The sequence below is a fragment of the Apodemus sylvaticus genome, chromosome 5 (genome assembly GCF_947179515.1).
Source record: "Apodemus sylvaticus chromosome 5, mApoSyl1.1, whole genome shotgun sequence".
NCBI classification, from domain to species: Eukaryota; Metazoa; Chordata; class Mammalia; order Rodentia; family Muridae; genus Apodemus; species Apodemus sylvaticus.
The window spans coordinates 149,398,354-149,411,921 of record NC_067476.1 but is presented as its reverse complement, the minus strand read 5'-3'; the positions used below and the strand labels follow the sequence as shown (position 1 = coordinate 149,411,921).

Genomic DNA, 13,568 nt, shown 5'->3' with positions numbered 1-13,568 from the left:
ACACACACACACACACACACACACACGCACACGCATACGCACACGCATGTACGTGCGCGCGCGCAGTTGCACAAATACTACACATAAAATAAAAACCAGACAGTGACATTCTGTCTGACTGAGGACTGTCCTGAAGCCTCTGGGTTTTGTTGAGCAGGACTGAGCCAGCCCTCATAGAGCAGGACAGAATTAAAAGATGGGATGCAGGACAGCCAGTGCGGAGCCTGTAGCCCCAGACTCAGATCCACAGGCCAGCTCCGAGAGGATGCTGACCAGGAGACAGGAAAGGGCTACAGAGAAAGATTGGTCAGGACAAGAACAGCAGCTAACAGTGCGCTGTTATCTCTACTTTATAAAAATGCTTTGTGTGGGGTTCCAAGGTCCCCTGCGGGGGCAGCAGAGAGAAGGGTCATGTGGTAGATATAGCAACACCTTTCAAGGCCTTCATTTAAAGATGGGGTCATGTGGAGGAAGAAACAGAAAGAACAAGAGAGAGAAAGCAGAGATAGGGGAGGGCAGTAATGGGGACACTAGAGCCAGGAAAGCATGGTTGGATTTGAGTGTTTTTTTTATTGTATTTTATTGATTATATTATGTGAGCTGGGGGCTGGAGGGACATGCCACGGCATGCACGTGGAGGTCAAATGACATCTTGTGGGGGTCTGCTGTCATATCCCACTATGGGGGTTCCAGTGGTGAACTTAGGTCATCCAGCGTGGTAGCAGGCACTACCTGCCACTGAGCCATCTTGCTGGGCCCTCTTGCATGTTTGTAAAGAGGCAAACTCTACACAAGTTGGCCGCATTGGCCCGAGGGACCTCAGGTTCTGGCTCAGGGCCTACACAAGCCTGGGATAGGCATTCACTTATTTTTACGTTCGCTTTACGCATATGGGTGTTTCGCCTGATTATACGTCTGTGTACCGCTTGTGGGCTCCGTGCCTGGACCGTGCTGGGAATCAAAGCCAGGGTCTTGTGCCAGGGTCAAGGCGAACACTCCCACCAGCTGAGCAGCCCCGCCCAGCTCAGTTGCAAGACTTTGTAGCCAGCCCGGGTTTTTGTCCTGCAGGTAATTGTGTGGGGAAACTACGGACGGATGGAGCGGAAGCAGTTCATGGGCGTGGCACGCGTGCTGCTGGAGGAACTGGACTTGACCACCCTGGCCGTGGGCTGGTACAAGCTCTTCCCCACCTCCTCCATGGTGGACCCAGCCACAGGTCCCCTGCTTCGGCAGGCGTCCCAGCTGTCCCTTGAGAGCACCGTGGGTCCCTGTGGCGAGCGATCTTAAAGCCAGGGATGGGGAGGGGCTCCCCGAGATGGCCTGGAGACCACCCAGCCCTGACCTGGGACCCCAGGCCCAGGGGCACATTGGACATTGGAGGAAGGGGTTCTTCCCCACAGTGGGGAAGCAGAATGGGGAGACCTGTCCCCCTTGGGCCCCTCCTCACTCCTTCACCTCCTACCCGAGACCTTCCCTTTCCCAGTGGGTTGGCTACACTTTTGACCTGGCCGGTTTTGATCTGGTGGATGTGGCTACAATCGGAGAAAGACTGAGGTGGCAGAGCAAACCACTCCTCTGCCCTCCCCCACCCCACCCCACCTATCCCCTTTTGCCTCCTTGGAAGCTCGCTGCCCAGAGCCAAGTCCAGAACCAAGCCGGCCATCTCCATGGTGCCAATTACCAGCAAGTGTCTTTCCTGCGGCACCGGGTTCCGGCAGCTACTCCTGCCCCAGAGCTGACGGGGCAGTTTGCAAGGATCCGGAGCCAGCTCCTGAGGAGGGGCCCTGAGCTCCCCACTTGAAGGGGAGTGTGGGTCTCCCTCTGCCTGCCCGTGGAAGGAGCTTTGCCGCAGCCTGTCTGAGTCCATCCATCCATCCCCTCCTGCCTGTCCCTCTGCTGTAAGCTCTAGGAATCGGGAGGCCAGCAGAGACCAAAGGAAAGGAGGAGGTACCTGAGGCTTGGCAGGATCCCCAGGGGTCCTAGCTCCATGGGATTGCGACAAGCTGGTCTGGAGCCCTTGGTGGACTGGAAAGGACATTGCCATCTGTGATAGGGTGGAGGACTGTGGGAACCTGAGTTTTCAGAACCTTGCACACAGGGAACAACTCTCCTGTGTGGGGGAGTAGGAAGAGAGCATTGAGGGAAGCTGGAATTAGGTCTAAGTGGCACCAAGGTCGGGGTTTTCCAAACAGGAGACTCCCTCCTTGTTGGATGAGATCAAAGGTCATCTTGTTATCCCCCTGCCTCTGGGCTAGGGTCTCGGAGAGGCATTAGAGCCGCACACATTTTTAGTCTTGTTTAAGTAAAACATCCTGTACGAAGGGCAGAAGCCACTGCCCGGCCTCACCCCCTTGGCTCAGGTGAGATGGCACTCCAGGAGGAGGGTTGCAGAACTATGTGTGTAAGAATTCTGAGGCTCCGATGAGACCTGGGCAGCCGCCTTCCTGTGGCCCTCCCTGGGGCCTGCAGGAGCCCTTTTGCATGCAAGGGAGGACACAGTCTGGCCCCTATAGAAGCACATTTCTCTCACCCCTCCTGGGAGGTGCCCAGCAGCCTGCCAGTCCTCCTCACGTAGTCCCTGCTGTGTAGGGTGTAGTCCAGGTTAGCTGGGTAGCTAGTGTTCACACCTGAGGCCTGTTAGCTCAGATGTAGTCTTTTTTTTTCAAGCCCCAGGCTGTGAGTAGAGGGAGACCCCAGTACATTCCAGAAGATTACAGACTCTCTCTCGCCTGAGCTTGATGGGCTGCCTGGCCACCCAGAGGCCAGCCCTTCCACCTTCTCCCTGCCTTCCTCCTCTCTCCTTCCCTCTAGGGTTGTAGCCCTAACTGTTCATCACACTCAGAACTCTGACCTAATACCCTTGGCATTGGTTTTCTTTACCGTGCACTCCCAGGGGATGCTGAGCCTTGTAGAGGGGCCTGGACTCCATTAGAAGGTGTCATTTTCCACCAAGGATGCCAGGACTCTGTTGACTCCCACCTTGTTCCTGGTTCATCTGCCAAGGAATTCCTTCAACTTGGAAATCCTCCCATTCCCAGCCTGGCTAAGCCTGGAGTGCCCTTTAGGGTTCTGTCCAGTGCTGTCACCTCCACATGCAGCTGTTGACACTACACAGGAAAGAGGCTGCGGACAGGCCCCTCTTCTCCAGTTGGTCTTCAGCGTGTCCTTGGGACAGTGGATGGGCAGGCCTCCTGGACAAGGGAGCAGGGCTCTCGATGGGCCCCTCTTTGAGGTCCACAGTTAGCCATCACCCCATTTTTTTTCAACAGTGTGATATACTTGCTGGTAGGTTATTACTCGCTGTTTGGAATGTTTTGAACCAGAAAGGCACCTTCCCTCTCCTGCTGTCACTGCTGTGGTTGTTCAGGATGGGACAGAGCCTGGCTGTCACAACCAGGGAGGAGAGACTCAGCTCTAATTTGTCAGAGAGAGAGACAGAGAGAGAGAGAGAGAGAGAGAGAGAGAGAGAGAGCATGATAGCACCAAGGAACACTGACTCCAAAGCAATAACAACACCCTGAGGTGGTCAGTGAGACCCCTCAGTGACTTTCTTGTTTGTTCTGTGAAATCTCGCTCACCTCCTGGTGGGGTAGAGTGGGGGGCTAAAGCCCCATTTCTTTGTACCATTGTAAGCGTGTGCCCTACTTCCGAGGGGCTGTGACCACTGGGTGTGGAACCATTTCTGTCCTCACCCGGGGACTGGACAGGGCTTGGGGACGGGGAGTGATTTTCATCCTTAGCTTTGGGGACCAACAAGCCCAACCCGTTCCCACTGCTGTCTGACCCTCTGCTGTCTGGAGAGGAGCAGAGAGGGTGGAGTTGGGGGCCCTTTCTGGTGCTGTGTCTCTAAGGGTGTTTCCTTTTTTCTCCTCTGGACAAAGGTCATGTATAGGAATGCCATGTAAAGGGCCATCTCCATTTTTCTTACCCAGAATGCCTCTGCATTCTGAAGGGAAGGGCCTGTGGATCTTTAGTCCATTTGCATTTTTAAAAAAATACCAAGGCCCTGCCTGAGGAGAGCCATCGTGGGGCCCTTGGTATGTCCAGTGGCATTTCCGCCTAGATCTCCCCTTCACACCTCACTCTAGGCTAAAACCAGGGAAGGATGGAGGGGACAGCCATTTCCCATCCTTTCTGCTGCTTTTTTCTGGAGCTTCCTGGTGGTTCCCAGTTACGACGAGGTTAGGAAACTCAGACCACAGCAGGAAGTGTTTTGGCTAAGGCCTCTCAGCAACTTACGCTGGGGGACAAAGCTGGGCGACCACCTCTCAGGGGCAGGTCAGCCGCCATCATTATTTCCAGCTTGTAGGCACAGGCGGCGCGCTGCCCTGCTCAGCTGTCTTCTGGGCTAGTGCCTTTTCTGGGCTTGAGTTGGGAGAAGAGGGCGGTTGTGGGGAGGGGTGCCTGGCTGGCTGGGATCTCCTGGGCAACCTCCCCAGAATCATGAGCTGAAGGGTTTTATGCTGGGTCATTACCTCTCCAGGTCCAGCTGGGAGCAGGTTGACAAAAAGAAGCTCCCTCCTGGGTTTGTAGAGTGTGTGTGTGTGTGGGGGGGGGGGACTCAGAGAAGTATTCTCTCTATCCTTCAGATGCGATAGCACCCCTTCCCAGAGCGCCTCTCACAGCCTTGTCCTCCATGATTCTACTCTGACCCCCCCATGAGAGCCCCAAAGAGCAAGGGAAGAGATGCTTGTATTGTTAGCCTCGTTTTCAGGTGGGAACAGAGGAGGTCCTGAGAGAGAGGGGTGCCTGCTCAAGTTCTGTCTCTGACAGTGCTAGCTCCTTCTCCCGTGGTCCACAGCGCAGGCGCGCAAGCACATAGCAGAGGCAGTTAGGCCGTTCACGCGTGATTCCCCACCGGGTTCCTTCTTGAGCACTTTGGGGTTCAGAAACAGCACAGGGGCTCCCACACTCTCCCAAGGCAGAACTGTTGCACCAGGCAAGATCACCTGCATTTATTTCTTGAGCAGCAGTCCTACACCAGGCCCAGAGCCTTAGACCCCTTTCTGTCCCCTGCAATGGCTCTCTTGGCCCTCAAAGGGACCCTGTGTCTGCAGAACAGGACCGTGATGGAGAGAGAGTTTCTTTAGGCTTACTTAGCAAGCTCCAAGGGTTTTTCATTTCAGCAGGAGAGCCTGTGTGGGCTGGGTGGAAGACTGGAAGCAGGCACGGGCGTGACCTCTGAGTTCTTTGTGCCATCCTGCAAGGTGGCAGGAAGGTGGGTCCCCAGAGTCCTTGGGCTGGGAGCCTCCCTTCATCTACCCACCTTACCCTGTGTCCTCTTGGGGAGCAGGAACACCCTGGTCCTCCAGGGAGGGAGGGCTTTGGGGACGTCTGAGTTGGAGCGGGTCACATGGCGTTGTATTCATGACCACATAGCTCATGTTGGAAATTAAAGTTTTTGGCTTTTCTACCCTGGTTTTGCTCTTGCTTTACACAGGGACAGTTCTACCTGGGAAGAGAATAGATGCTGGCCCTTTAAGGGGTGACCACTCCAGGGTGCCAAGGCGCCTCCAATGGGCTCATTAACATCCTCTGTGCCTGCATCAGGGAGCTCTGCCTCCAGAGTCGGTGAGAAGCTGGGTCTGCAGAAGAACCCTGTTTTATTGACTGGGAAGCTAAGGTCCAGGAAAGGGATGAGAGTCCCAGTGATATATAACCAATGATGATTGGTGGGATTCAGAATGAAATTCATCCCACAGCACTGAGCTGCCTATAGGTAGTGACATGGGCGCTGGCCTGTGACAAGGCATCTGTTTGACAGTGGGGACAGCCATTTACACACGGGCTAATATTCCACTCCTCATGCAGAGCAAAGAAAATGCAGTCGTTTCTATAGTGCAAAAATTGTCCACGGTGAGCCCTAAATTCCCTTCAGCCAGTCTATCTCCATGCTTCTAGCAAGAGCACCCAGCCTTACTAGTAGAATTCTGGTGTTTAAAGTCGTACCTCTCCCCCTGCAAGATGTCTTGTGTCCTCTTCAGAGCAGAAATTAGCTATTTGTCGTCCTTTGAAGGATCAGATAGGGATGCTTGACCTGGGTATCACCCCTCCTAGATGCTGATGGCCACGTTTTCCTACAAGTTTAGACTAAACAGTTTACACCCCCAGGTGGCTGCAGAGTCGTCTTCTGCTGTTAGTGCAGCATGTCTATGTGTCTAGAAGGGATGATCCACAGATGGTGACGGGAGCCTCAACCCCCTCCAAGCCGGAAAGAAGGGTGGGTTTGCTAACAGGCGGAGCTAGACATAGGCCAGGCCTGGCCCGGGTGGGGAAGGATTGTCAGATGGACTTCCTCCGGGCTCGGGGTCTGTCTGGGCTGCTGTGGCAATGATGCGTGGCTTCTGGGCTTATGGGAGGTGAGAAGGCTGGGTTGTCACAGGCCCAGGTCTCCAGCTGATGGAAAGGGCGAGGGATGCAGGTGGGGGCACCGGCGCGGCCGCGGCTCTTGGGCGCCCCCCTGCGGAACACGCTGGCACGGCGGTGGGCTGCGCGCTCCGGGGCTTCGGCGCTGGCGAGGAAGCGCAGGACCACCAGGTTGAGGAAGGCACCGATGACCGTGAGCCCCAGCAGGATGTAGAGGAAGCTGAAGGCCACATAGGGTGGCTTCCTTTGCAGCGCCTCGTCTCTCTGCAACGCCACGAAGTCGCCGAAGCCGATGGTGGTGAGGGTGATGAAGCAGTAGTAGTAGGCGTGGAAGAAGGTCCAGCCCTCGAAATGCGCGAAGGCGGCGGCGCCTAGGGCCAGGGTGGTGGCACACAGCAGCAGCCCGGCCACCACCATGTTCTCAGCAGATACGTGCGGCCGCCGCAGGCCCAGGCAGCGCTTGGCTGCCAGCAGCAGACACCGCACCAGTGCGTTCAGACGCTCGCCCAGGCTCTGAAAGGTGACCAGCGTCAAGGGGATGCCCAAGAGGGCATAGAACATGCAGAACACCTTGCCTGAGTCCGTGCCCGGCGCGGCATGACCATACCCTATGTGGGAAGAGACATGGGGTTCTGAGAGCCCAGCCTGCCCCAGGGCCCCCTTCCCCGGGCCTGCCTATCCCCAGGAACTCCAGTGCCCATCTGTGTCACTCATACTCTGAATTCCTGAGTGGCTAGTCACATCCCGTGTGTCCCTCACCCTAGGGGTGGATAATCCACACGTGCTCATTCAGAACCACAGAATTCAGCTGGGCTAACTTCTGTTCCCAGAACAAGCAAAGGATGGATCTTAACTGCATTTTGCCCAGTGGAGGAAGCCCAGCCCCAAAGCATGGACCCAATGATAGGACGCTCTGGAAACAACAGTGGGAGAGGCAGAATAGCCCCGTGGCTGCTTGGCCTAGCGGCTGAAGGGTGTAAGAATTTGGGCGGTATGGGAGGGGTCCTGCGGCTTGGAGTGCGTGTATAGGTCAGGTGCTCTGACATCCTACAGAGTGCAGAAAACGTCAATCTTAGCAAGTTATGTGTTGGTGGGAGGGGCAGGAGACATCTTCAGCGGCTTCTTAGTACCTGCAGGGTAAAGACTCCGTTCTCACAAGGAACCCTCAGATCCTTCTCTTCCCCTCTCCCCAGCCTCACCCCTCTACTCACCTCCCCATCTCCAGCCTCACCCCTCTTCTCACCTCCCCAGCATCAGGCCTCTCTTATCTCCCCACTCCCCAGCCTCACCCCTCCTCTCTCCTCCCCACTCCCCAGCCTCACCCCTCCTCTCTCCTCCCCACTCCCCAGCCTCACCCCTCCTCTCTCCTCCCCACTCCCCAGCTCACCCCTCCTCTCTCCTCCCCACTCCCCAGCCTCACCCCTCCTCTCTCCTCCCCACTCCCCAGCCTCACCCCTCCTCTCTCCTCCCCACTCCCCAGCCTCACCCCTCCTCCCCACTCCCCAGCCTCACCCCTCCTCTCTCCTCCCCACTCCCCAACCTCACCCCCTCCTCCCCACTCCCCAGCCTCACCCCTCCTGTCTCCTCCCCACTCCCCAGCCTCACCCCTCCTGTCTCCTCCCCACTCCCCAGCCTCACCCCTCCTCTCTCTTCCCCACTCCCCAGCCTCACCCCTCCTCTCTCCTCCCCACTCCCCAGCCTCACCCCTCCTCTCTCCTCCCCACTCCCCAGCCTCACCCCTCCTCTCTCCTTGCCACTCCCCAGCCTCACCCCTCCTCTCTCCTCCCCACTCCCCAGCCCTAGCCATCCTTCTAATCCCCAGTCCCCACATTCACCCCTTTCACACTGACATTCTTTAGGTTCAGCCTGTTGGGTCCCTACTAGAAAGTCACTTCTACAGATGCCTTCTCACATATTTTCCTCATCCTTGGACTGGTTTCTCTTGCCCTTCCCAGACCCCTGCTCCCTTCAAATCCCTCCTCATCTTTTGCCACCCTTTTAGCCTTCACAGAACACCAGTTGGCTCTGGGCATATCTGGTGCTAACCCTGTTTGCTGATGCCCTCATGGATTCAGGCATGTGTGGGATTTCCTGGGACATGTGTCACCGTGCCACTGTGGAAATGCGTGGATGTGTCTCTTTCTGGAGAGAGCAACAGTGGCTTACCTGGGCCCATAACCAGGGAGAGGTGAGGGCATCCATCTCCCATAGAGAATATCCCTCCTCCAGAAGACCTATCCTGTCTGCTCAAAGGTAAAACATATGAAGCCCTAGACCCGTGCAGCTCCACCCAGCCAGCCCTCCCGCACATAGGGGCTGCCACCGTGGTCTTGGCAAAAGTTAGAAACGAACACTCAGCCATCAACAGAGGGGACCTGGTTAGATTCATATCAGCACCATCCAGATGAAAGGACACAACACCAGAGCACGGTGGCCTTGTCACCATGTACACATCCAACAAGACCCCAGGAAGCTCTTGGTTGTCTCTGCTAGGGGATGGCAATGGCCGTGTGTATATGCTGCAATGTTGTATGTCGTTGGCATCCAGAGGCAGAGGCTGAGGATGCTATCAGCATCTTATAGGGCACAGGACAGGCTCCATTACAGAATTAACTGGGTCAAGATGTCAGTACTTCTAAAGTTGAGAAGCCCTGCTACTCAGCTTTAAAAAAAAAAATGGTGTGGCTCTTTAGGGCTGACATAATAAAGCACCGAGAAATATTAAATTCGGGTCTGGGATACAGCTCAATTGAGGGTATTTGAATAGCATGCTCGATGTCCCAGGTTCAACTCCCAGTGTCACATAAAAGACAAGTATGGTGGCACACACCTGTAAGTCCCCAGCACTTGGGAGGCCGAGGCAGGAAGACCATAACTTCTCTGTTATTCTCAGCCATGTAGTGATTATAAAGCCAGTCCAGGCTACGCGAGGCCCTGCCTCCAAAAACTACTAAAGGAGAAGAGCAGACAGTTAGGATCCAGATATACTAGTCATACGGTGTGTGAGATGTTTGAAGGACCATGGACAGAGAGCACGTAGCTGAAGCATGCCAGAGACAGGTCAGGTAAGGCGGAAGTGAGCCAGGGAGGTGAATGAGGTCAAGAGACAGGATAGAGACTCGGAAAGACGAAGATGACATGTTTCCTATCTCCTGTGGAATCTAGATTTTTTTTTTTAAGAGACAGGAAGGTAGAAGAGGGAAAAAGAACTTGGGAATAGGAAGAGGTCTAGGGGAGGAAGACAAGAGAAGGTGGTGGGTGCAGATGGTCTGAGTGCCTGATGTGTGTATAGGAAAATCCCTCACTGAAACCCATTGCTGTGTACGATTTACATACACTAGACCAAAAGACTTCCAGGAAAATGGGGAAGGGGATAGGAGCGAGGTTCCTCTTTATTCTGCACCCCGAGGTACCCTAGGAAACATGCAACGTGAACATATAAAATGTTTGAAGTCTCGATGTAACTTAAGCATTTAAAGCCCTCAGGTCTGCCTCCCTGTGGTACCAGCGGAGGAATACACTCTGCCCGTCTCTACTTTGAACTCCACGAGGGCAGGAGCCACGGTAGCCACGTCTGTATATCCCAAGTCACCCAAGAGGCCAGAAAAGCAAAACATTTCCAGTTTCTATTCAGTTACGCTTTGGCTTTGTTTGTTTGGTCTTAGTCTCTCTCTCTCTCTCTCTCTCTCTCTCTCTCTCTCTCTCTCTCTCTCTCTTCTCCTTTTCTTTTTATTTCTTTCCCTAGCTTGGGTTTCAGATCAGTGAGGAAAGGAGCCAAACCTGGCTGGTAGACTGTCCAAAAAACACGGGAAAGGGCAGAGGCGTCAGACAAGGCACAGCCTCTGCAGGCATGGCAAATGAGAGGGTCCTGAGGTTGGGACTTGTAGACAAGAGAGGGAGGAAGTGTTGGATGGGGGCCTGCTCTAGCCTTGGCAAATAATAAATCATTACTAACAAGCAGTGCCTGCATAGCCTATGACCCCAGGCTGGGCCCTCATTCGCCCAGCGAGGCAGAACATTTGCCTTTCACAAAAACATGTGCCAAGAGGGCACAGTCGCTTGCCCGAGAAGGCAGGTAGCAGGAGATGCCCAGAACTCAGCCTTTGGGGTCGCCTGGGTGCTTAAACCCACGGCTCCTGTGCAAGTGCATTCTCCAAGCTGTGGGCTTCTGATCTGCTCCTCAGAGGGAGGCCACAGGCACACCTGGCAACTACAACTGGAGCCTAGCATCAAGTGACTAGCTAACAGGCTCGAAGCCCAAGGGAGCCTCTCTTCTCTTCTGCAGGTTCCTCAGACTTAGGCCCTCAGGTCCTGGCCAGATGTGGTTATGGTAACAGCTGGAGTCCAAATGGTATACATAGGGGCTCCTCTGGAGGCCAAAGCTTTAGTAATTAGTCATTCCCTTAACACATTATTGGACACCTATTAGGCTCTCGGACACGAGCCACACAGCAGTCAGAAAACAATGGAGAGCGTTGATATCACGGGCTTAACAGGATAATTGTTATCTTATATACAAGCAATCTTATTTTCATAATGTTTTCTGTGGGTCAGGTCCTATGCTAAAACGATCTGTACACATTATCTCCTTAATAATAATCTCCGTCACAGCTGTCATCCCTCCCTCCTCCTTGCAAGGCATATTAGCAATCCTAGTTTTCAAAGAACACTCAGAGAAGTCAAGAAACTTATCTAAGGTCACAATGCTGACACAGTGAGATAAGGAAGCCTCACTTCTGTTCACCACAGGAGCCCAGGGGTTCTTGTAACCACCCCCGTGTCTGTGCAATCCTTTACTGATGCCTACAGCCCTGCATTAGCTAACTGATTGCCCCCATTTCGCTCAGCGAGGCAAATGCGCCTCAGTGTGCTGACACGCCCTTTCCAAAGTCACAGGGGCAGAGGTGGGATCGCACCCTAGGAGAGATCAGGACTGAGCAGGGCAGAGGGGAGGCTCCGGAGGGCTCACCGATGGTGGTGATGACCGTGATGGCGAAGTAGAAGGAGCCCGCGAAGCGCCACTGGCGGCCGGCGCGGTGTGGCTCGGCCTGCAGCGCCAGGCGTTCCAGCTCGCGGTAGTCATCCGCGGAGAAGCGGTACTTTCTGCGGAACTCGCCCCGCTTGCGAGCCAGCAACCGCTGCCGACTGCGCTCCGCCTCCGACTCCAGCGCATCGAAGACCGCGGCGCCCACCAGCAGGTAGGACAGGATGCACAGGATGAGCGCTGCTGTGCGCGCGCTCTGTTTCCTCATCGCGGCTCGCCCGCTCCGAGTGCGGGTTTCCGTGCGCCCCGACGGCTCCCGCTCCATCCCCGCCCCGCCGCGCCCGGCTTACAGCAGGGGGCGGGCTCTGAGCTCTCCCGACGCTCCCCGCCCTAACCCACGCAGGGGCCCGCAGGGACATCTGGAGCAGAGAGGTGTGCACAGCACCCGCCTCCATCCCTAACTCGCCCTAGGTCTTGGGGGCTCGGGACCCTTTCCTTCCATCCCGTCTATCATGTAGCGAATATTTACCAAGCGCCCTCTGGTGCCCACCCTTCTCAGTGGGAGTAGAACGGGTATGCGGTCAAGCAGGGAGGCATGACAAATGGACAAAAAGATGAAGGAAGACAGGAGTGATGAAGGAGGAAAATGCTTGGCAGGTGCGTGCCAAGCCAGTCGGGAGTGACCAGGGAGAGGAAATCCAGGCCACACACGTGGGTTTCTAGCTAAAGCAGAAGGGAGGTCACTTGGTGACAGGGAACAGCCTAGAAGCTGGTGTGACTGGAGCCAAGAGAATTAGGATGCAGGCTGGAGAGAAAGACAGGAGGACCGGAGAGAAGTGATTTCTACAGATTCATTTTTTAATTTAATTTTTATTTTTTAAGATTTGTTTCGTTTATGTATATGATTACACTGAGGCTGTACTCGCTCTGGCCCAAAGATTTATTTGTTTATTATTATATGTAAGTACACTGTAGCTGTCTTTAGACAGACCAGAAGAGGGCGTCAGATCTCATTATGGATGGTTGTGAGCCACCATGTAGTTGCTGGGATTTGAACTCAAGACCTTTCTTCAGAAGAGCAGTCAGTGCTCTTAACTGCTGAGCCATCTCTCCAGCCCTAATTTTTATTTTATATTTGCCTGCATGTACGTCTGTGTACCACTTTCACAATGCCCACGGAGGTCAGAAGAGGGTGTAGGAGCTCCTGGAACTGGAGTTCCAGATGCAGATGAGCCATCATGTGGTTGCTGGGAATGAACCCGGGTCCTCTGGAAGAGCAGCCAGTGTTCTTAACCACTGAGCCACCTTTCCAGATCCCCAAGCTGGTTTTTCAGGACGATTGAAACACCATGGAAAAGCTGTAAGCAAAAAAAAAAAAACAAAACAAAAAAAAAAAAACAGGCATCCCGTCGAGGGGCTAGCCTTTGATAACAGAGGAAGAGAAGCAGATGCCCCTGGGATATGGTAGAGAGCTGGGCACACAGCGAACCTCCCTGGCATCAGGACACTTCATCAAGCTTTAGCCAGTGGATCCTTACAGAACTGACACATGCTATTCCCAGACGTGAGCTCTAAAGTCCTGCCCCATGCCACACCACATCTTCCCCTTGCCGGCAGACTGAAAGACACAGCACCACAAAGGAGCACGGCAAAGCTCTCTGCTGTCAGGACGGCCTGTTCTGACCGTCTGATCCATTATGTCGGGGTCTGAGACTCGGGGGCCAATCTGTCACCGAGGCTGATACACCAAGAGTTACTGGTGGGTTTGGGTGTGGAGATACAGGGAAGGTCTCTGGATGACCCGAGCTGCTAGGTGTTTGGGAAGCCTTCCATTGACCCCCACTCCAGTAGAAGGAACCCACTTCTGTCCCCATGCTCCAAAATGGTACCTTTTTCAGAGTCCTACATATGGGCCCGTATAAAGACGTCTGGCGCAGTGCCAGTTACCCTTGCCTGAAGCTGCTGGCGACAGCTGGCCTGCCCAAGTGTCTGCTAGAGCACGGTGTGCATTGTCATCATTATGACTGCTCGGGGATATCTCCTGACATCCTCTCACCCCTGCTTGCCCCACCCACCCTCAACTTTCAGTTCTCACAGGACTCATTACTGCCTTCTCCCCTTCCCACTCAGCCAATATCTGTTGCCTTCCTGCCAGGGGCCGGGGACCAGCAGAAGTCCTCACAGGATGTGCTTACTCTCAACCCAGTCGGACCTGTTT

General features: G+C 54.6%; 2 protein-coding genes across 4 annotated transcripts in view; one reads left to right on the top strand and one right to left on the bottom strand.

Annotated features, from left to right (window-relative positions):
- The window catches only part of Rims4 (regulating synaptic membrane exocytosis 4), a 55,635-nt gene extending 54,056 nt beyond the window's left edge, over positions 1 to 1,579 (top strand). For all 3 annotated transcript variants that reach the window (XM_052184226.1, XM_052184225.1, XM_052184227.1), the window contains one exon: positions 1,069 to 1,579. In XM_052184226.1, the coding sequence (XP_052040186.1) occupies positions 1,069 to 1,287 (219 nt within the window). In that variant the 3' untranslated portion in view covers positions 1,288 to 1,579. The remainder of the gene's footprint in view (positions 1 to 1,068) is intronic.
- A 4,600-nt stretch (positions 1,580 to 6,179) lies between these two features.
- On the bottom strand, positions 6,180 to 11,633 carry Kcnk15 (potassium two pore domain channel subfamily K member 15). The gene is made up of 2 exons (XM_052184224.1): positions 11,336 to 11,633; positions 6,180 to 6,974 (listed from the first exon to the last, which is right to left on the bottom strand). The coding sequence occupies exons 1-2, from the start codon at positions 11,616 to 11,618 to the stop codon at positions 6,283 to 6,285; spliced, it is 975 nt and encodes a 324-aa protein (XP_052040184.1). The 5' UTR covers positions 11,619 to 11,633; the 3' UTR covers positions 6,180 to 6,282.
- Between the last annotated feature and the right edge of the window lie 1,935 nt (positions 11,634 to 13,568).

Bases quoted from the DNA above. Each gene is read 5' to 3' on its own strand.
- Kcnk15 (XM_052184224.1), bottom strand. From the start codon at position 11,618: ATGAGGAAACAGAGCGCGCGCACAGCAGCGCTCATCCTGTGCATCCTG. The intron at 6,975-11,335 runs GTGAGCCCTCCG...CTTCCCACATAG, and splicing joins CACGGTCATCACCACCATCG to GGTATGGTCATGCCGCGCCG.